At 39.0% G+C, this 26,978-nt stretch overlaps 1 protein-coding gene across 1 annotated transcript in view; it reads right to left on the bottom strand.

Moving 5' to 3' along the window:
• Nucleotides 1-17,087: 17,087 nt before the first annotated feature.
• The window catches only part of BCKDHB (branched chain keto acid dehydrogenase E1 subunit beta), a 214,425-nt gene continuing 204,534 nt past the window's right edge, over nucleotides 17,088-26,978 (bottom strand). Inside the window, exon 10 of the mRNA XM_058566721.1 lies at nucleotides 17,088-17,236. Coding sequence (XP_058422704.1) covers nucleotides 17,096-17,236 — 141 coding nt within the window. The 3' untranslated portion in view covers nucleotides 17,088-17,095. The remainder of the gene's footprint in view (nucleotides 17,237-26,978) is intronic.

The raw sequence follows: 26,978 nt of genomic DNA on the forward strand, positions 1-26,978 counted from the left end.
CTTTTCATGTCTGCCCTCCTGGCTGGCATGGGACCAGGGTTCCAGGGAGGTGGCTCACTTCTGAAATCTGCCTTCCCTTTTGTCCCCAGGTTGGGGACTGAGAATAGACACTGAACATGGAGGTTAATCTGGTAACCCTCAAGAGAGCCAAATGGGAAGAGTAGCTGGATTGGAAGCCATTTCAAAGGATCAAGGAGACAGCAAAGAGAACATTAATGCAGCAAGGATAAATTATACCCTCAGAAAGTGTACTAGAAGTCTAGATGGATGGATGAATGGGTGGGTGGATGAATAGATGGATGGAAGGATAAATTGACTTATGTAGCTTGCTTTCTACTCTTTATAGATTAGGCACTATATTATGAAATGGGAAAATGGGATATTTTTATAATAAGATATATGAAAACCAAGAATAACATCAAAAATGTTGTGTAAAACATTATATGCAGAACAAAATATCACTTTTAGGTCAACAGGACACTTGAGTTCTAAATAAAAGTTAGACTTTCATACATAGGTAACTTCATCTTCTCCTTTTTTTTAGATTTTCCTCTCACCGTTAAAGGGAAATGTTGCTGACCATGTCTATGAACAGTATGCTAGGGTTCTTCTAGACTGTAGGCCATATTTGGTGTGTTTTTTTGTTTATAAGTATGGGTTACAGTCCACTAAACATCCATACTCTTTCCTCAGGATGAAATTGTGTCCCATGATAGGCATCTGCCTGACGCTGCCTAGAGATGCGAATTCAATTTGTGCCTTTGAAAGATGTTTCTCTCAATGTAAAGCCAACTGGCCTACACGCTACTTGGCTCTAAAACTTCTGCCTCATTAACAGCTAATGAGTAGAGTTCAATGCTAAACAACAGGGAAATTCCTGCTTTGATTATTCCAGGTTCAAGGTGATGGCATTGGCCTAGAGACTGAAAATGCTTGCAGAAAAGTGAAACACACTCTGTGCTAATAAAAACACAAATTGCATATACCCTAAGGCATCTTTGAGTGATTATACCTCAAAGGCTAATACCAGGTGGAGTGAGATCGTTTGCTTTCCAAATATTTCCAAGGGTGTCACATTATAGCTTCCTGCTCAGAACGAGTTCCTGGCCCCAACTTTGCTTTCAACAGGTTCACTGACTATACAGGGAAAGCCAAAGAGGAGCAAACCTATCTTTCTATGAATTGCCAACACTTTTCCTGTTATCATGAGTCTATTTTTACAGTGTGAACAAGCTTGGGTTTTAATCTCAGCCAAGAGCCACAGAGTTTGAGGCTCCTGACAAATGACTGGGTTTACTCACATTGGTGAAAGTGGCCAAAATGAAGAGGCATGAAGGAAAAAAGTGAGGGAAAAGAGGCTCTATTTATCTCTGAGATAGAGATAAACACATTTTACTTGTAGAATAATAATTATCTGAAAATCACCTTGAACAATCAGAGAGCAGGGTTGTCCTCTCACCACTATTTTACTGCTCAGGACCTCCCCACCCGACATCAAGAGAGATTTAGACCTGAATCTCCTTTCTCCTCCTACCCATCAAACACCCTCTTCACACTCAACAGCAACGCCTAATTCAAGTATCGGTGCATCTCTGCAAGCCTCACAGCTGCCAGTAGTCCATTTCAGAGCCTTGTGGTCATTTGTGGTGTCTCTTGAGGATGTTCTCTAGCTGTTCTTTCTTTCCTCAGTTGGTCCTATTTATTTTAGGTTTGAGGTAATTGCATGTTTGAGTTCACAGTAAAAATATAAATACATAAGTGATAAATACTCTCTAAATCCTAGTGCACATGACTCACACACACACATGAATTTGAGAAGAAAGAAAGAAAGAAACTGCAGAACATCGCTGGAGGACTATGGTTAGTCATTCCAAACTTCATAAGGAAGAAAGGGTGTTGTGTGTTGGTTGGAAGTATTTGTGAATTGTTTGCAGCTCTTACCTCACTGCCTCAAATGTCTGTGTGTCAATGGTGTAAATAACAGCCATTCTATGGTCCTTGGAAGCAGCCCAGTGCTCACTGTGAAGCTGTAAGACTATAAGCAAGCACAGGGTTGCCCAAATGTTAGTCACTTACAAGCCACCTACACAATTGCCATATTAGCATACTCTTTGGACTCTTAATCTCTTAATATTTTTATGCAGACCTCCTCAGACTTTTAGAGAGTCAAGTTTATCTATTATAAAAGAAAACCTTAAAAGACTATTGTACTCCTTCTGCTTAACTGGATTGTATGTTCTGGGGAGCATGGACTTGATCCTACATTTCTTTTGTCATCTCCTTCGCCCACAGCCCTGTGCTGTGCTTATAATAATACAGTTTGTACAACAATGCTCACAGAATGAGGTCAGCTTTTCCAACTTCAATGAGCTTAGCACATGAATAATTTTCTATGCAAAAAGTGGAGAAAATTCAAAGTATTATTTTCACATGCGATGGAAAGGGAATGAGAGAAAATTGCATACAAGATTCACAGGACTTCAGAGTTTGACATTCTGCATGATCTTTTATTTGAAGAGACAAGAAAATAAATGTTTCCTAAAGATAGGCTCTTGAAAAAATAGTTTCTTGTAATCAAAAACATACTAGCCCTTGGAATTGCATGGTAGTCTCAGCCTTTTTAGAAATGCTCATGTCAATACGCTCAATCAAATTCTCGCCAATGAAGAGGACAGAGAAGTGGAAACGCTAGAACAGAGGCAGAAATAAAAGTGACCTTTGGAAACTACTTTTGCCTTCACTGTTTGTGCCCAGATTTGAAGAGCATTCACTATTTTCTTTGCTAAAAATTTTCCAAGTGTCATCAAACTGAGAACTTGGGGCATCTTGTCTGGTTTTGGGTAGAGAGTAATTACTATCTGCACCCTACAAATGTGGGTAAGCCTGCACTGAAATAAACCGTCCAAATCCATGATGAACATTGAAATTGTAGACATAAGGAGCAAAGCGGAAAATTGTAGTATGACAAAATAGCTACATTTAATTATGTAAAATTACATAGAATTTTAGTCTTCTTTAGAGGTGCTTTATTTAAACTTACATCTAAAGGCACGTCTTTGGTTAATGTAACTTTCATTTCAAGTCAGGGAGCTGAGAGAACAACATGTATTAAGTTTAAAATTCAAGGAGTTTGTAATTTTTGAAAGTTTTAGGGCCAATTTTTTGAGAAAAGTGTTGTTTAAAACTGGGAGGCCAACTTGATCTCCTTTTCTGACATCAAATCTTGCATGTGGCCCAATCTGTAAAGGCTTTTCTGCTTTCTTTCACTGTATAAATACCCGTTTTAGATTCCAGACTCTACTCAAAACTTTCTCCTCTAGGGAGCATTCCAAGAGACGATGTCCCCCATACAAGGCTTGGCAGGTCCTTTGACAGTCCATGGCTGCCCTTATCCCTGGATCACCCCAGAGAAGCTATAATAGTGACCCAGCACTATTCCAGTACCAGGAGGGGCACTCTGGATGGCTTGTTGGCTGGCTGGAGGACAGAAAAATCAATGATATCAACCTCTGATTACACTGAGAAGTCATTACACATCATCATGCCTATTGTTTGCCCCGACCTCTCGGAGGAAAGCATTGGTGTACGTTCTACAAAACCAGTTCTATCCTGGCTATAGGAAATTGATTGCACCAGGACTGGGAGATCAAGAGTTTACTCTTAATCAAAATGAGATCAGACTCCCTTGATCTGGGCACTGAAGGTAAGAAAGGAAATAACCAAAGAGACCATGAAAGCAGGACTGAGCTGAGCATCATAGAAAGAGGCAGGAAGTCGATTTGCTAGAGCTGCTTCAGAGCCCAGAAGGCTTCCAGCTCCAGTCCATGCCTATCCTTGTGGTTAATCCTCCTTTATCAGAAACAGCCCAGCACACAGATGGGCTATCTACATAATGACACAAGATGACCTACTGAACGTCCAACTCTCAGGACCACGGTTTTTATACTAAAGGTGACCTTTGCGCCGTGGAGCAGTTCTCTAGCTCTTTACCATGCCGGTTTTCTGAGTTTCTCTCAGAATCTGCCTCCGCTTCTAGTTCCTTTTCAATTCACAATGTGTGACCTCTGTGTGTAAAGATGGCATTTAAAGAGTCAGAGAAATGGAAACTAGCTAATCCCTCTGTCCAAGTGCAGCTCCCAAGCCTTGTGCAACAGACGCTCCCTTTTCCCAAACTCTATTTGCCAACTCCTTCATTAGCTGCCAGCATCTGAATGACCACTTGAGAAATTTGGCTGAAGCACAGAAAGTACTATTTCTCGTGGGGGCGAGTGCTCCTATTTGATCACAGTAAGAGCAGTGCCAGACAGGACTGACTCAAAGGACCCCCACCCCCATTCCCACCCCTAGGTGCTCCTCGGCTACACGAAGTCCTCTAAAGGAGAATATGTCTGTTCACACTTCACCTAACCTTCGTCCACTTAGTTCTGGATAAAATAGCTTACCTATGAAGAAATAATAACAATAATGACAACAACAATCATCAACTCCTTCAGAGAGAGGGACCTGTCAAGTGTCTCCTAGTGGAGACACCATCCTTTCCCAGCCCTCCATACGCAGTGCACCTGCACACCCTGTCCCAACCGTGGACCAGGAGGGGGCACGTGATCCCAGCCGGGCCCATTATTCCTCCTCCCGGGAACCTAGGATTAGGATGAACAAACATCGAGTCCATTAATTACGTGAAGCCAAGCTAGAAAGCCAGGAAGAGGCTGCCCTTTCAAGGCTGCCAAGCAAAAGGTGAGGATGGAATCGAGAAAGTCAGGAGAGAGAAAAGAAGGAAGCTAGCACGCAGCAGAGAGGAGATACCAAGAGAGAAGGGGAGATTAAAAAAAACTATATAATAACTTTCTAATTCTTATGAGTCCTAGAGTTCTTCCTGCAATTAGATTTATCAGAATAAATCCACCCTGCCTAAACTAACATGGGGAGATCTCTGGTCCTTCAATGGAATGCACGTATACCAGTGGATTTCTTAGAATAAAAAATAGGATCACCAAGTAGCGATCTGTGAACACAAGGCTCTTAGTTTTATCATCACTGATACTGAATTCTAAGATCACTTTATATTTTCCAACTTATTTTCTTCCATTTAAATTATTATTCCTATAACAGGAGCACCATGTATTTGCACTTACTTTGTGCATGGTGATGAACAGGGAGGATTCCTTGCTGCTGGGGCTGGGAGTCAGAGGCGTAAACAAATAACGACAACAGCATGTGAGAAGTCTGTACGAGAGGCACAGGCTGATGCTCTAGGGCTCCAGAGTCACTACCTTATTTAATTTTCACCTATTTCAAGGAGAGTTATAGAACTGACACTTGCAAAAACAATCACAGGTAAATACTAGTTTAATTTCAGTAGTTTGCACTTGAGGAGCCAAAGTGTGGTTCTCTTGGCACGTAAGCAGCATTTAACAAATGTGGGTCCCTCCACATGCTGCCATGCCTTACCACCTCCCATCACCATTTTAAGGGTCAACAATCATTTGTTTCTGTTTAACACAAAAATTTTGTGTTTAAAGGCACAAGAAAAGATTAGGCAATTTGTTAACCTGCCTGAGAACACAGCTTCCTTTAGAGCTGACAATTGGGAGGCATTCTTTCCATGCTGAGGTAAAAATTCCCCTGACAAGTTTTTCAAAAGAATGTGCAGGCTTCTAGTTAAACCAGCCTATGGAACAACAAACAGGTCTATCTCTTCTCCTTCCTGAGATGGCACTAAAGTGATAATGAAGACAAACATTTTTTAAAGTATAAACCCCAATGACAAAGAAAACAGGAGAGGGTATATGAGCACACTCTCAGGAGAACGAAACAAGAGGAGCCTTCCCTGAGGAGGAAGGCCCAGTCCACGACAGGAGGGGCAGTGGGGACAGGAGCATCCCGCTGAGAGACGCTGTCTGGCTGCGCCGGGGCCTCTGCAGGCTCTCCGTGTGGCCCACAGCAGGGTTGAGGCAGGCGGAAGAAAACTGGGGATTCCCTTCTCCCACCCCATGAGGAGAACAAGATGTCTACCTGCCTATGGAGACCAGAGGCTCAGCCCCTGGAGAAATCAAGAGGGAGAGCCTTTGGGATCAGGAAAATCTGGTTCAGAGCAAGAACAGAACGATGCACAAGGCAGAAACATGAAATTTAATGTTACATCCAAACCCTAGACCCAAGCGGCACTTAATGAACCAGGCTGCCACCCTTTAGGTGGGAGAGCAGAACATTTTTCTTGGGAAAAGCCCCAGAGAAAACCCTTTCATGTACTAACAATGTTGGGGCCTTCTCAAATTGCAGGTTCTCTGCCTAATCATCCAGAAATGAAGACCACTGCTTGTCATGCCACACGCTCACACGTCCACAGATCTCCCAGTCAGCTTTAAAAAAATAATTTATTGAAGTGATATTCACATAACATAAAATTAACCATCTTAAAGTGAACAATTCAGTGGCATTTAGTACATTCACAACGTTGTGCAACCACTACCTCTATCTAGTTCCACAACATTTCCATCAATCCAAAGTAAACCCCTTACCCACTAAGCACTTTCTCCCTTTTCTCCCCTTCACCCAGCACCCTGCAACCACCAATCCACATTCTGTCTCCATGGATTTATCTATTCTAGATATTTCATATAAATGGAAACATACAATATGTGACATACAATATGTATCTGGCTTCTCTTACTTAGCATAATGTTTTGCAGGTTCATCCATATTGCAGCATATATCAAGACTTCATTCATTTTTATAGCTGAATAATACTCCATTGTGTGGATACACCACAATCCACATCAGCTGTTGACGCCCCAGTCTTGAACAAAACAACTGGCAATCACCTTATATAAGACAAAAGAGAGGCGCCGGCCCGGTGGGGCAAGCGGTTAAGTGCGTGCGCTCCGCTGCGGCAGCCTGGGGTTCGCCGGTTCGGATCCCGGGCGAGCACCGACGCACTGCTTGTCAGGCCATGCTGTGGCGGCATCCCATATAAAGTAGAGGAAGATGGGCACGGATGTTAGCCCAGGGCCAGTTTTCCTCAGCAAAAAAAAAAGAGGAGGATTGGCGCTGGATGTTAGCTCAGAGCTGGTCCTCCTCACCAAAAAAAAAAAAAAAAAAAAAGACAAAAGAGAGAAACCAAAATAAACAGAAAAATGGAAACAGCAGGAAAGAACATAATTCAGAAAAAATAAAAATTTGTAAAAAGCCACAGCTCTAATATATATCCTGAGAGATTAAAAAACACACACATACACACAGGTGTGTACATATTTATGTGTGTGTATATATATATATATATATGCGTGTGTATATATACACATATATACATATGCGACTGCCTTAAAGTAAAAAGACGATGTTGTGAGAAAGGAACAAAGGTTAAAAAAAAAAAAAAGTTGGCCAAAATAAGGTTAGATAAGTTTAAGAAGTGTCCCACGAAGTCTGACAAATAAATTTTGAAAGAAAGAATAAGAGATAGACAAATGTGAGAAGAAAATTATGCAATGCCTTAAACATTCTGAGACAAAAATGTTTCTTAGCCTAAAATTTTACACTCAGCCAAGCTATTATTCAAGAGTTAGAGTAAGGCCATTTTCTGACATGAAAGGTCTCAGAAAATTAGCTTCCCGTGAAGACTTTCTGAGGAATCTACTGGAGAAGGTGCTCCAACAAAGTGGAAGAAGAAAGAAAAAAGCACGGACCCAGGAGACAGTAGACGTGAGGTGGCGCACAGCACAGGAGGGCTCCAGCGTGGCAGAGCGCCACAGGCTGAGAGCGCACCTGTCCCGGCTTCCGCAGGAAGACTGGGGGCTCCCAGAGTATCGCTGCACATGCAGGGTACAGAAGCTCTGCCATAAATTTCCACCGGCAGAACACATAGCCATCAAAAGCCCAGGCCCACCCAGGAAAAGGTGGCATGACTAAAAAGCATTTACATTTTCCATCAGCTTCAAAAAGAGTAAGCTTGCGGTTAAATAGGTGTCTACGGTTCAAGAGGTACAGGTACTACTGACTACTATGACATGGAGTAGCTGGGGGCTTGTGTGCTGGTTATCTCCACTTGCCTCTCTAAATCCATTCTCCACCCTTCTTGCGCTGCTCTGTTTCTGGACAGGCTGACTTCTAGGCACTGCATTACGAGGCTACCTCGGTCTCTAGGTGTGGAATTGGGTTTGGCCAATGGTAAGCGCTGGCAGGCCATCAGGGGGTAGGAGGAGAGAGACCAGGATATGGACCCTTCCCTCTCCCCACACTATTTCAGCAGCTGTTCTGTTTCTCTGGGGCCACATCCCTTGTCAGGCAGCCCCTCGCCCACGGCCAGGCCGTAGCTCTCACCAGGCTCCAGGACCGTCCCTTCCCCCTTACCCCTTCAGGCTGCAGGTGGTAGCGTGTCACCCTGCCTTCCCAGTTCCCGATACCTGCCCGTGCCTTTGTAAACAGTCCTTGACTAAACTCTATTCAATTAAAACCTTTGAATGTGACATGCTTTTTCTGCTGTGACTCTAACTAATAAACTTATACATCTTAATAGAAAGGGTCAAAACTTTACAAAGGCATTTGTATAGTACTGTAGAAGGTGAATTATTTCTTTTTAAATCTTCCCTTCTGAGTTTATCTAACAAATCATTCGTGGGCTGTGTGTGTGTGTGTGTGTGTGTGTGTGTGCATGAATGTGTACAGTGGGAGGGAGGAGAAAGAGAGAATGTAAGAGGGAGAAAGACTAAAAAATTGTATTTTATTTTTTTCAGGTTCTTGAAGTGATCAGAGGAACAAAAAGATTCTTCAGTACTCGTGCTTAGGGACCGTGTTTGAAAGAATAGGAAGGTTATGCAATGCTTGATACTTGCTAATGGTTTAGCAAAGTATATATTCAATACTTTATTACTTTGCATAATAAACACGCTCAAAAATAAATTCTTTTATTATGACATAAATCATGGTCCTCACTCTAACACTGCTACGTTTTCTATCCCTGCACAAGAAAAATCATAAGTAATAATAGTTGTAATCATAAACCATAATATACATATAATTTTGCATCCTGATTTTTCTACTTAAAAGTATATAATGAGCATGTTGCTACATAATTTCCATAATCATTACTTGCAAATTCTACATTGCATCTAATCATATGGATGTACCATAAATCACAAACCACTGCTGTTCCATTTTCTCCTAGGCAATTTTCCCATAATCTATATGAAAATTGTTACTGTACACATAATAACATCAAATAAATCTGACAGACGTGAGGTCTTTCCTTAGAAGAGTAAGCCAAGTTAGGACTAAAGGATGCTTCCTCTAGGATCTGGACTGGCCTGTGGGACTGGCGGGCAAGGGGTCCGATGGTCAACATGTACTGAGAAACAGAGCAGCCTGTGGAGAAGCCCATTCTCAGAGAAGAGGGAGCTGGGAGCCAGACTTAGACCAATAACAGTGCTTGAGCCCCAGAGAGGGAGAGGGGTTCTAAGCACAACAATTGATCTGTTTTGCCAAATGTCCATGAGATGTTGGGGGCACACGGCCACACTGTGTTGGGATCACTATCTCAACGGGAGAGGAGAGATTTTCCTGCTTTTAGGGAGAACACAGAGCACCGTCTCAGCTCTAGGGGCCCAAAGAAGAACAGCATCAATGGCATCCACACTTCAGGGCAGTGAGGGCTGGCTGCAGATGGCCCCTGTAGCAGTAGCAGCCCTGAGGTGCCTTCTGGAGCTGCTGGCAGCTGACATTTCTATGGGGAGCTGGAGCCAGAGAAGCGTGGACTCCATGTGGTTGTTCAAATGACTTCGAAAGCAACGCTCCAGCAATTTCCAAAACTGACTAGAGAAACTCTTGTGAGACTGTCTAGCAGATGGGACAGAATTTTTTTAAAAAACACTACTTGTGACTATTAACGGGGCTTTAATTTTTCCTCTGGGTTAGGGTAGCCTAGGAAAGATGAATTGTACTTCACAATATTTACGTTAGGTGGAAGGTACGCAGACGTTCACTACATTGTTCTCTAATCCCTTTGAAATATTTCACATAAAAGATGAAATAAGGGTGAAAGTAAACTTATGATTCAATGGAAGGAGGGTAAATAGGAGGAATTTACACAAAATATTCTCAAAGAAAAATTTGCTATTAGACTGACAATAGGCATACTATTAAATTTCCTTGAAAAAGAAAACTCCCAAGGGCTGTTTTTCAGCTGTAAGGGTAAGTTGAACAACAGTTCTAAGGTCTCGTGACTTCAGTAAAGAACTTTATATGAATAAGCCTCCAAAGACTAAGGCTTCTAAAAGACAGATGCTGTGGAACTGCTCATTTTCCTGGCCTAAGGGAATGTTGCCAGCATTCAACTTTCAGGCTGAAAGTTTATTTTATAGCCAAGACACTTGACATTCACACAGCAATACCTGCAGCTAATGTGCGTGTCATAGATAAGAAAAATTCAAGCACAATACATAGACTAGTCCCAAAGGTGGAGGGTTTTCCCCAGTATATTTTATTAAAAGCAGCAGACTTTCTTCTTTCAAACTGAATATATTCCAAAGCATTAGCATGACTGGATTACGACGGCTTTGGTTGTAAGCAACAGAAATCCAACCTAGAACAAAGAAAGTAGTGGTTTGCCAGAAGGCTCGTGGAGTAATTCCTCCTAGAATGAAAGGAAGAAGGGAACAGTGGAGGCTACAGGAGGCAGAAGCGGGGCTGGTCTTGGGGTGACTGACTCCAGAGACTGGAACCTGGCCAGGACTGAACCCATCTTGCCCTGCAGCTTTCCTCAGTACATTGGTTCTGTTCCTTCACAGATAAAGACGGCCTTCCTCCATAGGAAAGGTGGCCATAGGTCCCTCCAGAACAACAGTTTTCCGGATCCGTTTGTTTGAAAAATCCTGAAGAAGGGCTCTGATTGGCCCATCTTTGATCATCTTCCATATCCCTCGACCAGTCATTGTGGCCAAGAGGATGGTGTCCTATCACTGGCCCAGTCTCAAGTCTGTAGAATCTACCAATCAGAAGAAGGGGAACAGGACATAGGGCCACTAGAGGATAACTCTGAGCCAGGCTGACTCCATTTGCAACTTCAAGAACAGAGAAGATTAAAAAAATAAAGTGAAACTACTGAGAATTCATCACCCCTAAATTAACAGTTTTGAAAGAGCATTCTATTCTAGTTTGTCCATTTGCATATACACTGTGATGCACAATATTGTCATAGAGCCACTTAAAAAATACATGGTTTTGAAATCTATCTGGAGAAACAGGCCTAAAAATACAGAAACAATGCTCCTCTCTTGGGGACCCTTGAGGTTTAGCCCTGCATGAAGGACTGTTCCTGTTCCTAATTCCTTAAGAAATGAAATACAACCCATGCCTCTGGTGGTGTAGAATATCAAGTGGCATAAAATCAAAATATCACTTTAGATGTGTACACTACCCAAAGAGGGCTCTACCTAAGTGATTTCAGGTCAATGTCTGATTCCAGAATAGGCCTGCACCTCCGTTTGTTTGTTTGTTTGTTCAGCGACATATCAAGACCCTCTGTAGACCAGGACTATCGTAGGCTCTGCCGAATTGGTAGGAAACAGACAGACCAAATGCCCCCGCCTTTGTGGAATCAGCAAAACATTGTGGATGGAGGAAAAAAACCCCAGGGTAATAAGTAGGCAGATGTTCCAAATGATCAAGAAAACATTTTTTAAATAACTATTCTAATTCTTTATAGTCACTGTACCTTATAAAAATTCATAGTAAATAAAATATTTATGGCAGCCAAGTAGGCCTCAGCAAGAAACTGAAGGACTTTCAGCAAAACAAGACCTTAATAATTATTATCTTAAAATGATGGAATAAATAATCCTAATAACAAAGTCCTTTGCTTATCAATACTTTGGGTAAACAATTAGATTTTGCTAAATAATTTCTTACCCTCAAAGGACCTTGACAGTATTGGTCGACATAGGCACAGCCAGCATGTGGCCCTTATATGCTGACACCACAATTACATAAAAACCTCCACACTCACGGGACAGAGACATTATAAACTTTTTTAAAAACTTTCATTTTTGTGAAATGAAACTGAAATTTCACATTTTCAATTTTACAGTTTTATTTTTCTCATTTGGGACTTTCTGCTTTTAACTTTATTATTCTTTTCATCCTTATGCTTCTTCTTTCTTTATTCTTGCATTCTTATATTTTCAGTTTTTCTCTTTAAAAGACTTAAAGTCTATGAATTGACCTCTGAGTAAAATTTTGGCTGAAGCACATCAGCGATCTTCTGTTCTAAATATTCTGTAATTGTTGGCATTTCCTCCTTGGTTCCACAGTTACTTAGCTGGGTGCTTCTTCATTTCTAAGTAACTGGAATATTTGTGATTAATTTGGGATGTGGTCAGAAAACATGATGCCTTTTAATACTCTTTTCCTTGGGGTATTTACTGTTATTTTTCTTTGGGCCTTAGTATATGATCAATTTCTTCAACAGCTTGTGCATACTTTAAAAGGCGATATATTCTCTAATTATGGAGACACCAAGTTTACAATAGATTTCTACTGACTTAACCCTATCGCTTATCTTGTCCACTTCATCTATTAAACTGAAAGTAGGGTGAACAGTTTCCATTCTTATTTCCAGTCCTTCCTAGCTACGATTGCCTCATTCTTGTTCTTATTTTATTTCTCGTTTTCCTGGCAATTATCTTTAATTACCATATTCAGGGAGGTATCAGGTATCAGGGTTTCCAAATCGTTGCCCATATATGAATACTTTCTCTTTCTTTCCAAACTAGATGGCCTGGGGAACACATCAGAGTCTCCAAAACTCATGTCTCTCTGGAAATTCCAACATGCCGGCTTTGGGGTCATGCCCCTCAGCCCTCAGCCAAGCATTTCTGCTAAAGGTAATGCAGTGTGCCCAGCTGGCTAACACCTATCAGCTGTATCCTTGGGTACCTGGAACAGGTAGAAGTTTGAGAACCTTTAGAATTTAGGGTCACTGGCAGGCTGAGGGTGAGTTTTATTTCTATACGGGTAACCTGACTTTCTATTCTGAGGTACCCGACCGGGCCTGGGTCAGGGCCATCTCTGTGGCTACTGCTGGACGGCACTGGGATTGGCAGTCCCTCCAGAGCCACATGCGGTGGGGAGAGGGAGTTCTCCAAACAAACAGCAGAGCTGTTACTAGAAGGCGGGGGCAGGGATGCCAGACAGCCAGCAACCACATGCATCCCCCACAGGCAAGCTGATGGGAAAGGGATTTCACTAAACTGGGCATGGACCCTCTGTGGGCCTCTCCTCAGGATTCTCACCGAGAGGGTCTCCATTATGTGACTAAACCTAAGGGACTGAAACAAGGTAATTTTCTCAATCTTGTGCCTCATTTCTTTTTCGAATGTATACAGATCTGTTCACTTAGCTCGGATAATGTCTACCAGTTGTATAGAACATGAATGTTATATCATATTTTTTTGCTAAAGGAATTGGATACTTTGAACTATATAAGATTATATTTGCTCATACATCCATGTTGTCACAGAGAGCAGACTTGTTATTATGCTGAGGCTGGGAGTTGTGGGGGATTTTGAATTTGGCATTCATTTAACATCTCTTGAGTGTCTCTCACTGCTATTTTCTTATTTTCACAATATGGGACATTTGTTTCACGTAAAAAAATGTATTTAAGACAATTATTTAGATGTATATGTACCTCTTGTGCCACAGACTGAGTTTAGTATTAACTGTAAGTGTTTATTTTGGAAGGGAAGTGGGTATGTACTGGGGGGGACTACAGGGCTAACCGGAGCAGGGAGAGTGGTTTCAAACTCAGGCACTTCGTGCATACATGATCCCCACAGTTGTCCCCATGCTTGCCATTTCAAAAACAGAGTTAAAGAAAATAAAATCAAAATAGCTAAAGGAATATTCTTACAATAACAAATGGATAGAAAAAACTAGTATTAAAAAGATACCATGGCAATATAACTTAAAATAAGGAACTTCAACTAAAATCATAAATAATATCAACTAAAAAAATAAGTTCAACCAAAACAAGTATGTTCAAATAGAACCCATTATGGGCCAAGCTGCGGTTGGCTACTGCACATCTCCTGCTCTGCCGGCCCGCCCATGTGCGTGCAGAGTGCCCTGCAAGGATGCCTCGAGTCTTCGGTGGAGAGCAAAGACCACAGCCAAGGTCTATACTGAGTTTTTGTGTCTTAAACTCAGAATGTCCTGTACCATAAACCAAATGGATTCCCTAAATCTTTTCCAAACTTGTTGCTGACAAGTACATCTTTTCCCATCCTGTACTGTATAGGGGTTTCTGTTTTTAAACGAAGAACCCGGCTTTATTTTTACCCCTAACAAATGCTTTGGTTCTTTATTTCAGCCCACTGCTATCCAGAATCTGTGATAAAGGGCCACTACTTTAGCTCCACGTTTCTGACAATCTACAAATGTTACTTTCTATATTCTCCTCCAAATATCTGATAAAAATAAACAGACCAACTTTTCAAATTGTAGTTTTAAAGTAACATATACATTAGTGATCATAAGAAAATGTCCATTTTTTCAGTGTTTATAGAAAAAGAAAAATACTATATGACCCTGTTTCTCTGCTTTTTTTGGAGGCAGTGATCTTTCTGCTGGAACTGGTGAGAAGAAACTCTTCTGGAATCTCTGGGAGGGGAGGTGGCAGGGCCAGGAATGAGGGCTCTGCAAAGGGATTCCTGAGGCTGTTTAGGCCTGTCTAAAATTGCGGTGAAGGCAGAAGAGGCCCAGCAAGGAACAAGAGGCCCTGGCGGAGTCCCCGACAAGGAAGCTTCCTCCTGTCAGAAACTTTTGTTGCTGCTAATGTTGTTTTTCCTTTTAGCTACATAATAATACAAAGAATGTGGAAAAAATATTTGCTTTGCAACATCATGGCAAAAAAAATACAACTGCAGCAAAAGCTTGGTGATTTTATAGTAAAAGACAGGCTCATGCTGTCCATCTCCCAAAATAAGGAAGAGAGGCAACAAGGATGATCCTGCCCCACGAGGCTCCAGAAAAAAAGTCAGTGTGTCCATCAGTACACCCTGTTGAGACTAGAGGGAAGAACAAGCAAAAACATTCCAGAAGTTTCATCAACACACAACCACCGTAGCCATAAAGAACTACACCAAATAATACAATAAAGTTGAAAAATTAGCATTTCTAAACATTTCATTTTCATTCAGATTTAATTAGCAAGTTAACAATCTATTACTCTGCGACAAAAATTCTTTTCACTAATGAAAGAAAAGGACACACAACCTGAAGACAATCCGATTTTGTTTTATTGATACTATCCCACAACCAACATTTACAGACATAATTAAATGGAGTTTATAAGACTACCATGTGGAACATTTTAAAAAGTTAATCTAAAATACTCTTAATGGAAATCATTAATTCATATGTGTTAATATAATAATTTATAATTTTTCAGCCAATATCCAAGATGGGTTATTTCATAAAAACTCTATTTTCAAGGAGATAACTCTGAGGAAATACAAAAAATTCAAAAAAATATTTCCGTATCAAGTCATAATCTTCCAGTTTTTCTGTAAAAGAAATCAATAACAATTATAGACATTCTAGCCACTGCAAATTAAATATATATTTTCTCAATTGCATGACTATTTTCTTTAATGCCATATTTAACTTTTAGCATAGAAGAGCTATTCTTCTGTCATATTTTCATGTTAGGTTTAAATATTTTTTTATGTTTAAAAAGAAATACATATCCAAATTTAAAACCAGAACCTAAATATTACTTTAAAAATAGCAACAAGGCATACGGCCACACGTTATTCCCTTGACTCTCCGTTATGGATGGGCCATGGAAGGAACAAAGTGGACAACAAAAGTGAGGAAGTCCTCTAACAGTCCTAGATGTGACTTAGTTGCTTTCACGGACATTCAGAGGACATCAGAAATCCAGCGTCCACCTCTGCATGTCCGAGGGGACGCGGGATATGTGAACTGATGGCCCTAACCTATATGTGTAACAATATTCTCAGAATAGAACTGCAAAAATGTGGGGATCATAGTGGCAGATGGGGGGGCATTATTTTCTCCATCTGCACAAATTTAAAGGTATCTCTCTGGTTTTAGGTGACTTGGCTTTACTACACACCCACAGAATTCAAGAACTATAGTCTTTCTTATCTTTAAAAAAGTATGGGCTGTGTTATTACACAGAGCCTATTCTCCCTTTTCCTTTGAAAGGCTATGGTTCTTCAAAATGTATATTATCATTTTTTGGACAACTAGATATTAAAATGTAAAGCATTTAATCCCTATCTAGGCATTCTGAACCATTTCAAAAATGCCAAAGATAAAATAAATCAGTGTGTCAGTGATAGCAACTTCTATATTAAAACCCTAAAACTAACTTAACCGTTTTTAATGGTATTCATTTTTGCTAGAATAACACTGCTGAAGGAGCAGATAAGCATGACTTGGAAAATCGTAATGAATAAATATCATTTATTGTCTACAATTTTAAAACATTCACTTGCCAGAAAAGGTTCTGGAAATGGTAGTGGTGGACTTTTTTTTTTAAGTAAAAATTTCCCTTATACATAATAAATAGGTTTCCTGTTCAAAAAACCTGTTTTTCAGATAATATAAAAGCAAATTTCAGAAGACCATGGATTGTCCCATAGTTTAAATCACAAGAGTATGATTCAAAGTGTGTGAAGGGCCATCTTTAAGTAACAGAAAATACCCCTATTCATGAACAGTTTAAGTAGCTGGTTAAAAATATACAGAAATGAGAGTAAAAGCTGGAACGACGGGGAAAAGTATATTTGCAATCAAACCACAGCAGAGAGCATTTTCACCTATGATTATTCAATGTTAACATATGCATGCATCTGTTTTATAGAAATCAGATAATATGTATGCTTGATATGTTTCTATTAAATGTAAATAGACTATTATAAATTTGAATTTTTTTCTGAAATCCATATTTTGTTCTGGAAGTTGCCATTTATCAAAATACAATGCACTGACGACTGTTGTTCCTTGGTTAACATACATTAATGTCAGGGACACACGAGCTTTCTCAAAACGCAGGGCTGACTTACCTATGGGGTCAGTAGTTGATCATTTTTCGAAGGGCGTCATAGCACTTCCATTTGTCTGGGATGTAGAATGGCTCAAAAATATGGGGAAACGGCGTGTCATACCCACATACTCTTGATATAGGAGCCTCTAGATTCAGGAAACATTCTTCCTGTAGAGAAGAATAGAGATGGTTAACTGCAAGAATATTTCTTTTTATCCACAGAGATGAAACATTTCAACTTAAAATACAATTGCATCCAAGGGCATTAAAATAACTGAGTTTATTGTAATGTGAAAAAAGCAGGTAATAAATAGCATGTTTGGCATGATCCCAGTTTTACTTAAAACAGGTTTACATACATAGATATGAATTTTATGCCTACATACATATCTATTGTTTAAGCCAAACTGGGATTATACCAAACAAGCTGTTCTACAAGTATAAATATGAGGCATGACAAAATCATAACAAAAGTTCACAGTAAACTCTGCAGCTTAAAATTAGTAATAGTATAAGTTTTCTTGTTTCGTGTGTTTTTCAAATTTTATATACAACGAACATGTATTACTTTCATAAGAAATGCTTGTAATTACTCTACACAGCCTGACTGAACTTCCACCAGTTACTTGACTGTGTCCCGGTCTCTCTCATGGCCGGGCTCTGGTAGATGCTGTCGGTCCCCTGGCCACTCAGTCCCCAAGCCCACTGCTCTTCGCCTGACTGATGTGCACACATCTCTCAGGTACCACCCGAGGAATCACCTCCACTGGGCAGCCTTCCCTGACAGCACCTCGCCAACCCTGTGCCACCGATGAGGGAGGGGCTTCTGTCTGAACTCTCAGAGCACGAAACTCGGCACAACCCATTGTAGTTGCCCAATTATCTGTCTCCCCTGAGAGACTATGGACTCCAGGAGGCCAGAGATCTGATTCCCAAAAAATGTAAAACCCCAAACACAGGAGAATGCTGAGGAAATTATCTTCAGGAAAAAAAAAAATGTTATTCAGGTAACAAATTCAAATCTGAAAATGAAATTTTTAGAGAGTTACAAAGATCTAAAAAGAGACAGAGGTGATTAAACTATTCTTAGGAAAATGATATAAATTTTACCATTCACAGCTGTTACCTGAAATAACACCTTTGGATTTTTATACAACCATTTTCTACACTGCTTTGCTTCACAAAGGGTTTGAGGAAGTCCACATTTTCTTACATATTTTACTAACTGTATTTTCAAATTTCATTTGAGCAGAAACTTTCACATGACAGAATCCTGATACCTCAAGCTCAGCCCCACTCTCTGTGCTTATTTCTTCAAGCGACAAGTGTATCAGGGCGGAAAGGGCCTGGGAACAGGACAAATTAGCTCCCACTGCCATTTACGGACCTCCTCTGCTCCCAACCACTGTGACGCATAGTATCAGACACCAAGTCAGTGGTGGTTTTTCCGGCAGCAGGAAACCTTCACTAACAACTTGAGACCGTTGCCTCCGGAAGGTTTAAAGATGCACCTAGGAAATTCCACCACTAATATGCTCAAAGCAGATGACAGACTGGTGGACTGTTTCTTGATTGCAACAAGTAATTTCAAAGGGATTTAAACTGTCAATTTGGGGTTAACTCAGTTTTATTCCTTTAGTTGACATGGGCTGTTTTTCCATCTTCTCTAAATACCGCACTCTTCATCAACAAACTATGCATGGACATTGCAAAATGCAGAAAATCAAGGGCAAAATAGTCCACTAAATGCCTTTGATTTTACACCTGTTATAAAATACAATGTTTTTTGTACTCAGACCCTGGAAAGCTGGCCCACAACAAAAAGATCTGCCAGTGTTTGTGAAAATCACTCCTTTTAGCATAATGACTAACATCATCAAACTAAATTTTTTTTTTCCAAATAGCAATGCCCCTAATTCCTCATTTTTTGAGAATCACTCTTTACAAGAAGACATCTGTATGTCTGCACTGGCAGTGATCCGCGAGGTCACACTGGAAATGTAAACAGCGGTCACCCTGTGAGGGCGGGAGTGGCCAGGAGGTGAGACAGGCCTCCATGTCATCCTTTACACGTATTGTTCCAGTTTTCACACAACAGTATTACTCTAGTAACTCAATGACACTGAAATAAATGAAAAGAGTAAAGTGTAGAACCATTTTCCTGTGTGAATAAAAGTTTCTATTTTATGTTACATAAATTTGCAATTTTACATGTAGCATCTCCTTAATTTGGAAACAATCACTAAGTTATGTGGAATTAATTGATTGTAAAGTACTATATATAAGTATATAAAATATTTTGTAAAAATCATGGAAGATAATTCAAGGATACATACCAGAAGACTATGATTCAATTGTATAAGGATACACCCTGACCAACTGAAACAGTTTGACGTTTTAATGTTTTGCTAACGAAAGTATACTAAAAGAGACCTAAGTTATTCCTTCCAGGGAGTCGTGTTAAAATTTCTTTTAAAGCAACTGGAAACAAGATGTTTGGTTCGAGCAGCTGTACAGTAATTTTGCACTGAACTGGTTCATATACAAATGATTTGTGTGGCTGTGTTTCTTTGGGCAACCATCACAACAAGGCATCCTTGTTCAGCCTATTTTTTTCATACAGAAGCTGTACACACACACACACACACACACACAGAAAAAGAAATATTTGAATCTCACTGCCACCTTTGTAGATCTATGTACCAGATTAATCCTCCACAAAGTCTCTCTTTCTCTTCATTATATACCACATTATGACACCATAACTATAGCAATGATGTGCCCTGAATTTTCAAGACAATCCAGACTAATCATATTCTTCTTGTCCCTCGGCCATATAAGCACACACATTATTTTTAAAACTGTTTGATGATTTTTGATTCAGAAATAGTAATGGACATAAAACTAGGAAGAAATAATCACCGAACCCACAGGGTTGTGTGAGGATTGCAGGCCGTGTCCAGCCCAGGGGCTGAGACGGGAAACGTCAGTTTCTGGTCTCTCCCTGGAGAGCTTGTCTGGGGACTGGCTCAATCCACATGGAACAATGGCAGATGTGACTGTGAGGTTCCAAAGCAGATCCCAGTGTAACGTGTAACTAGGGGCAACAGAAGAGAACCGAGACAGGTGCCAAGAGAAACTTTTCTCCAGCTGTTTGTGATCCAGAGTTTTCACCCTGGACCCAGTGAAGGGCCTGAAAGTGAACCCTAAACCAGTCACATAGTGATGCCTACATGTGTTTTGTCATGGTGTGTGCTTTCACATAAATAAATCAGGAAAAAGAGATATCCCTTCAAAAGACACTTGTGTGAAATTCTAGACTATGATATTTGAATTTACTTCTGAATATGTTTTTTCTAACTATGAGAATTTTCTTTCTAAAATATGTTAATAATAAAGATAGTAGCCAGTACTTATGAGGTAGCAAGCATGGTGCTAAATGAGTTATATTTTATCTCATTTAATCATTTTAACAAATTTATGAGGTTGGTATTACATTCCACTTCACAGACAAGGAAACCAAGGTGAAGGAACTGGCCCAAGGTCAAACAGCCACATACGTAGCCAAGTCAGACTCAAACTCAACTCCAAAGCCCATATTCTCAGTCACTCCTCTGTAAATTCTGAGGCACTACTATTGAGGATAGCCATAACAAGAAAAAAAAAAAATAGGAATAAAAAAGAATGGTAAAATGGAAGGCAGGCTGGGATTAAGGTTTTGTAACAGAACCTTGAGAGGCATACGGGGTTAAGATAGGTCTAAGCAGCCTCTTCCGTATGTATAAGAAAGGCAGAGGCTATGACGTGTGAAGAAGCTGTAAGCACACCCTGAGGCACAAAGGGAACACAGAGCAACATGACTGGGCCTGGGTGTCAGGAACCTCCCGGGCTACCCTAAAGGACTTAAACAAGCATAACTCCAATTGTTTACATATTAGCCATGTAGGTTGCTATGCATATTATACCCAGAAAAGGAAGGTGACAATGTGACATAACAATTCCAAATCATAAAAATCATAGATGCAGGCAAAATAAATTTCTCGTTTGCCTATTTTCTGTAACAAAACAAGCAAATTTATTAGTATCTTGCTGAAATGGCGGAGGACAGAGATCCTGGAAATTTTCCAGCAGGTAAGAGAGGGTAAGTCAAATTTAATAAAATAGGATTCATTATCATTTTAAGATAAATAAAATATTATTGATAGGTTTTTAAAAATTAAGCATACCGCATTTATTCCTATGTTTTGATGAATGCAGTACAGGTTATATATTATATGTATGCATACGTAACGGCACATATATTAGGGCTTCCACGAGATCACGCGAGGCCTCTCGACATTTAACCCTGTGTCCCCATTAAAGCCCTAAGTACACAAGCCTTAATTTCTCCTGTCACCACGTCACAGGCGCTGCACCACCGAGATCAGTCTCAGGCATCCTCACTGTGGCTCTGCTCACTTTCAACAAATCTTTTGTTGTTCTTATGGTAAGGCTGCATGATATAATTGATACAGCATGGAATTTGGAATCCCATCTGAAGGGAATCTTTGTTCTACTATGATTTAACCTCTCCAAGCCTCCGTTTACTCAACAGCAAAATAGAAGCATTAAAAACTCTGCTCTGCTATCATCCTATTGCTTTGCAACTGCTGTCAGCTTGCCTCTCCAGAGCGTGCATGAGCAGATGAAAAGTACCTGGTTTCATACCTGACACGTCGTAGTGCTCCATAATTGCTGGGTGTTTGTTGTCCTCTTAAGATTTTCTATAACAAACACGAGGTATTTGAAATGATAGAACAAATCACCATTAAAAACAGGATTCTGGGACACAGAACAGTCAACACGGAGAAGCCATATCCCTTATAGCACAGTGCCTGAGCAGCTACCATTTACTGGACACTTACTAAGCCTTAAAAAATTTAAGAAAATACCAAAAATAAGTCAGTGCTGTGTGAGGACGGAGGGCGGAGACCACCGAGGTTATGAGGGAGCCCAGCGGCACTCAGGCCTCAAGGAAAGGCAGGGTGCGGTGCTGCCCCCTGGTGGGGAGCCGGGAGCCTCGACACTAATTGCCTGTTCCTGGGGTTGAAACGACAGATTAAGTGTGGCTAGAGAGAGGAGTCAAGAGCTCTGGAAATGGTCAAAAAAATCCCCGTCAAAAAGAACATAATTTCCAAGCAGTGTACTATAGAAAAGTAGCCTGTCAGTCAGCTACCAGAAGGTTACAAGTAAAAGAGCCCATAGATAACTGAAGGTAAGCAAGGCATGCACACCTCAAAAAATAGAGTCAAGAATAAAGACCATTTGATTTATTTTTAAAGCAATTATTTGGTTTTTGTTTTTTAAATCAAAGCAATTCCAGGCTCAGATTTCTTTCTAAGAACAATTTTGGGATAATTTTTATCCAGTTCTTCTAATGACAGAAAGCTGGATACAGCCCATTGTGCAAGACTGCATACAATCTAGAGTTGGAAAGCTGTGAAGTTTAAAGCGAGATAAGAGAATTTTAGGTCTTTTATATCTGTTCCTACTTTCTTATAGCTGATACAGCCCGATGAAATTCCCTTCATTTTCCTGAAAAACTATTCAACTAATTTTTCTAAGCATTTCATGGAAAGTCAGAAAAGCAGGACACTGTCATGAGAAACACATGACAAGTCAAAATAGGCATACAGTGCCTGCAGGAGTATCTGATAAATCAGGATTTTACGTTCCTCCTCGGAACAATGAGAAACCTCAGTCCACAACTTAATTTCAAAGTAATAACTCAGAAAATTGATTTTTAAATTACTTTGCAAACAAAAAGGTCCAGGTTATGTCACATAATCATTATTATGCCACCATAAAACATTTAAACTATGAGAACATAATTTGTTTCCAAGAGGAGGTGGGAGTGAGGGTAAATTAATCAATATAATAAATCAATATAATGAGCACTGGCCAAGACAAGATATAGAGATCATGGAGTTATCATTCCTTCTCTAGGAGAAAACATTAAGAAATAGCTTTAAATGATTTGTGAATGTGCTTAGTTTTAAATCTAAATTCCAATACCATTTAGTCCTTGTTAATGATTATTAACAATAAAACAGAGATTTTGCTTCTAAATGCAATTAGCTGCCTAGAGGTCATAACGAGCAGTGCAAGAGTTAAACTGTAAAAATGTGAGAAAAACTAAATTAAAATACAAAAATGATGTGTCTGATAGCTTTAGTGTTCATGAACTTAGAGACATGTTTTGATTACAAGTTGACTAGTCCTAGTTATTTATGTAAGGTTAGACATCACCCAGCTTCCAAATAATATCAGAGAATATTTGTTTTAAATCTGCCATGAAAACTTGCCCATAGCCAAAACACGAGTTTTAGCAGATGAGAAAAAATGATTCTAGTGTCTTGAATCACACTCTCAGCAAGTGAGTCACAGAAACCTGTAAAGGCACTACCCCAGCAACTCCAAATTAATTTTATTACTGAATTAAATAAATACAACTTCACTAATATAAAATAAAATATTTTTCATTTAAGCTAATGGTTTAAATAGTATGTATCATGTTTTTAAAACAGAGCTTAAGATATATATTAGTCTGTACCAATTTTCTATATAGCACAGATCTATAAAATTAATTCTTCAGGCAGCAGAGTCCCTAATCTACCCTCAAATGAACAGGATGCTCCCCCAAACATTAGAGCTATGCTTATTTTATTTTTCTAATAGTAAGCACATGAGATGTATTCAATAAACACTTGCTGATAAGCAGTCTCTCACTTGTAAAACACAGCTGAACCAATATAACTAAATAAGAGTATATGAATAATATAATTTTATCCAGCTTTGTGTAACACCTAAAACTTACAGTCAAGTCCAACTATTTCAGCAAAGCTTCCAAGTAAAATCATAATCTTGACCAAATGAAAAGCTGAGATCTCTACTACTTAACTTCACTGGGCCATCCTCAGTGTCTTCTGACTTTTAAAAAAAATTCCATTTCTTCCTCTTCAATGCAAATTACTGGCAACTTGGTACAATGTTTATTTTCTAAGATTTCTTTCAGCTAGTTAAAGAATGGAACTGAATTCTAAATTAGGATTTTCATTAAAATTCAAATTCCATTTTTAAAATGCAAGTTAGAATTATTATTTCTGATCTAAATGGGTTTCCCTGAATACAGTCCAGCTACCTAAAACAAAGTTGGAGAATGATATTAAAATATGCATAGAAATGATTCCTGGTTCAAATTCAATAGTCGTGTTAGAATATAAACATGTTAATATAAAGTTATCTATAAATCTCGATATATTAACTGTAGAAACTGAAGTAGAACAAATTTTAAAATCAAAATTTAACATTAAAATCAATAATTTATTATATAATATAGATTGCTTTTTTTCTCAAAACAAGTTTTGTAAACTTCTCTATTTTAAAATCAGAAATAAGTGAAAGCAACTGACAACTCATTTCTATAATTTATAATCTTCTCTAAATCATTTTTTAAAAAAGTACATAGTGCTCCTTATGGCCCAGAGACTGTACTAAATACTTTATAAACATTAACTTATTTTAATTTTCATAAAAACTAAATTAGCAAACACAATGGTAAAACTAGCACCCCATCCAAACCACTTTGGGTTTCCAGGTAAAACCTGTGCAGGTTTGGTTCTGCTTTCAAACTTCCTGGATCCAGTCTTCAGCTGGGACCCGAGGCCGAGTCTCCATTTTCACCTGAAAAGCACTGTGAGAAACAACAGCTAAAAAAATCATCTCTTCATTAAATCTTCCTGTCATACAATCTGTTTATTTGCTGCAATTAGTCTCCAAAAATGTTCTGAGGTTTTCAAAGTTCAAAATCTAAAGTTTAAATTCTTTTGAGATATACTATGTGCAAATTTGACATTTAAAATGCACTGTGGCTACAATGCTTTTGTTAAAACACTCTATATTCAATAGAGGGGAAAAAAGGGCAATGCTCTCAAATTTCCACAGATGCTGAAGCTTCTCAAATTTTATAGTTCAAAATTCCTCCTATAGAAGAAAGCACGAGTGGCAGCAAATTCTGAAAGTGCAATTCCCTTAGAATGCAGATGCCTAATGATAAACATGAGCGACCTGCAGTTTTGGGTCACCTCCTGAACAAATCGCTCTCTGTAAGGTAGGACTTTTGCTTTGCTTGGCACCAGGGAATTTAAAATACTCCTGTAAAATGACTTTTGATGATCCTACAAAGCATTCAATTTTTCTGCTTGTTTTTCCATAAAATTCTTCTTCGTATAGCATTCTAACACCACCAAATGGTGCTCGGAAGGCAGAAATTGATCCTGGCTAAAGCTTCCTGATGATTCCTTTGTCTCATGACATGGAAAATATATTCTTTTAGAATTGGGGGTGCTGAGCCTGCACTAAGAAAATTCTACTAGGATTTGTCACTGCCTCAATTTTGCAACCTGTTTTTAATTTTCAAGACTAATTACAAAACGAAACTACTAGAATAAAGTGATTCCCCCCTATCTAGCACCACCTTTTGAAAAAGTTTGAGAAGCTGAATAAAAAAATGATGGCTAAAATATTTGCTGTTTTACAAATGATACTCTTCTGTTACAATATAAACAGGTTTTTAATGCTTTTTCCTTCTCTTTAAATATGTTAAATTTCTAGTTTATGTTTTAGTTTATATTTAAAAGAATGCAAAAACAACTTGCCAAATGTGAAAAGGGCAAGGAAAAGGGAAAAATCAACATTATTTTATCTACACAATGCCAAAAGAGATGTGTCAATGTTTTTACTGAAATTAAGTATACTTCTTTTTTTAAAGTTAATCTTGGGTGTCATAGCAACACAGCCTTTAAGCTTGGTTTTGCTGAATGAATAAATCAGACCAAATTATTTTCAGCAGTTTAATTCTGGTCACTAGATCACTGTAATAGTACTAAGAAAAGCACAGCAGAAATAATGTTCTAGGCTATCATCAATTATTAGAGAGATGTGGTCAAAACTTTTAATTGGATCCTAGTAGGAATAGCACTTCTGAAGTTTAGTAATTGAACAAATTAACAAAACAAACAAGTTTCTGGCGAGAATATCCTACCTGAGTAAGAAAAGGCTTGTAAGCACTCTCATTTATATGCAGATGACTTTTGCCAACATGATTAGTTTAACCTGTTCATTAAAACAAATCTAGCAATTGCAATTACTGCCTGTATCCAATAAAAACAAAATGCAGAATTCAAATGTTTTCCTCTTTACTATTTACATATCTATGTTTCTACCTTTAAAGTTGGTTAATATTTCTTACAAAGAAACTTTTCAAGTTAGAAGTCTGTGCATTTGCATACACATATTTTCATATTAGAATTTCAAGAATTGAGAGATTTTTGAGAACTAGGGGGAAAATACATATGCCTTCTTCTCACAATATTGGGTAAGTTTTATGCTGATGAAATGAACCAATTCTGCATGTATTCTCACAAAGTCTGTCTTGCATTCTCAGCGTAGACAAATTTCTCACAAGCCTCATAAAACCACAGATACACTAGTGAAGGGGTTAGTGCCTGGGGCCTGGTTCTGGATACTTTTATAGTTAAGTGTAAAAATATAATATTAGACATGCCCAAAGGTACTGTTTATTAATAAATTTAGATAAGCTAAATTTATATAGCTCATTTAAAAGGGTAGTGTTCACATATTTTATTTCGATGGACCAGAGCATTTACTTACTATTTTTTATCTACTTACTTGAGGCTGAACTATAAAATTCAATCAGGTCCATCAATTAGAAATCAGAGGCTAAGACACAGAGCACTGATTCCCCCAAAGAGATCACAGGAGTTCCCCTATTTGTCATATGCCACAGATAATGATGTACATAGCACACAGGGACACAAACAAACAATCCTGTGTTTAATCAACACCTCCT

Source organism: Diceros bicornis, chromosome 23 (genome assembly GCF_020826845.1).
Source record: "Diceros bicornis minor isolate mBicDic1 chromosome 23, mDicBic1.mat.cur, whole genome shotgun sequence".
In the NCBI taxonomy this organism is placed as follows: Eukaryota; Metazoa; Chordata; class Mammalia; order Perissodactyla; family Rhinocerotidae; genus Diceros; species Diceros bicornis.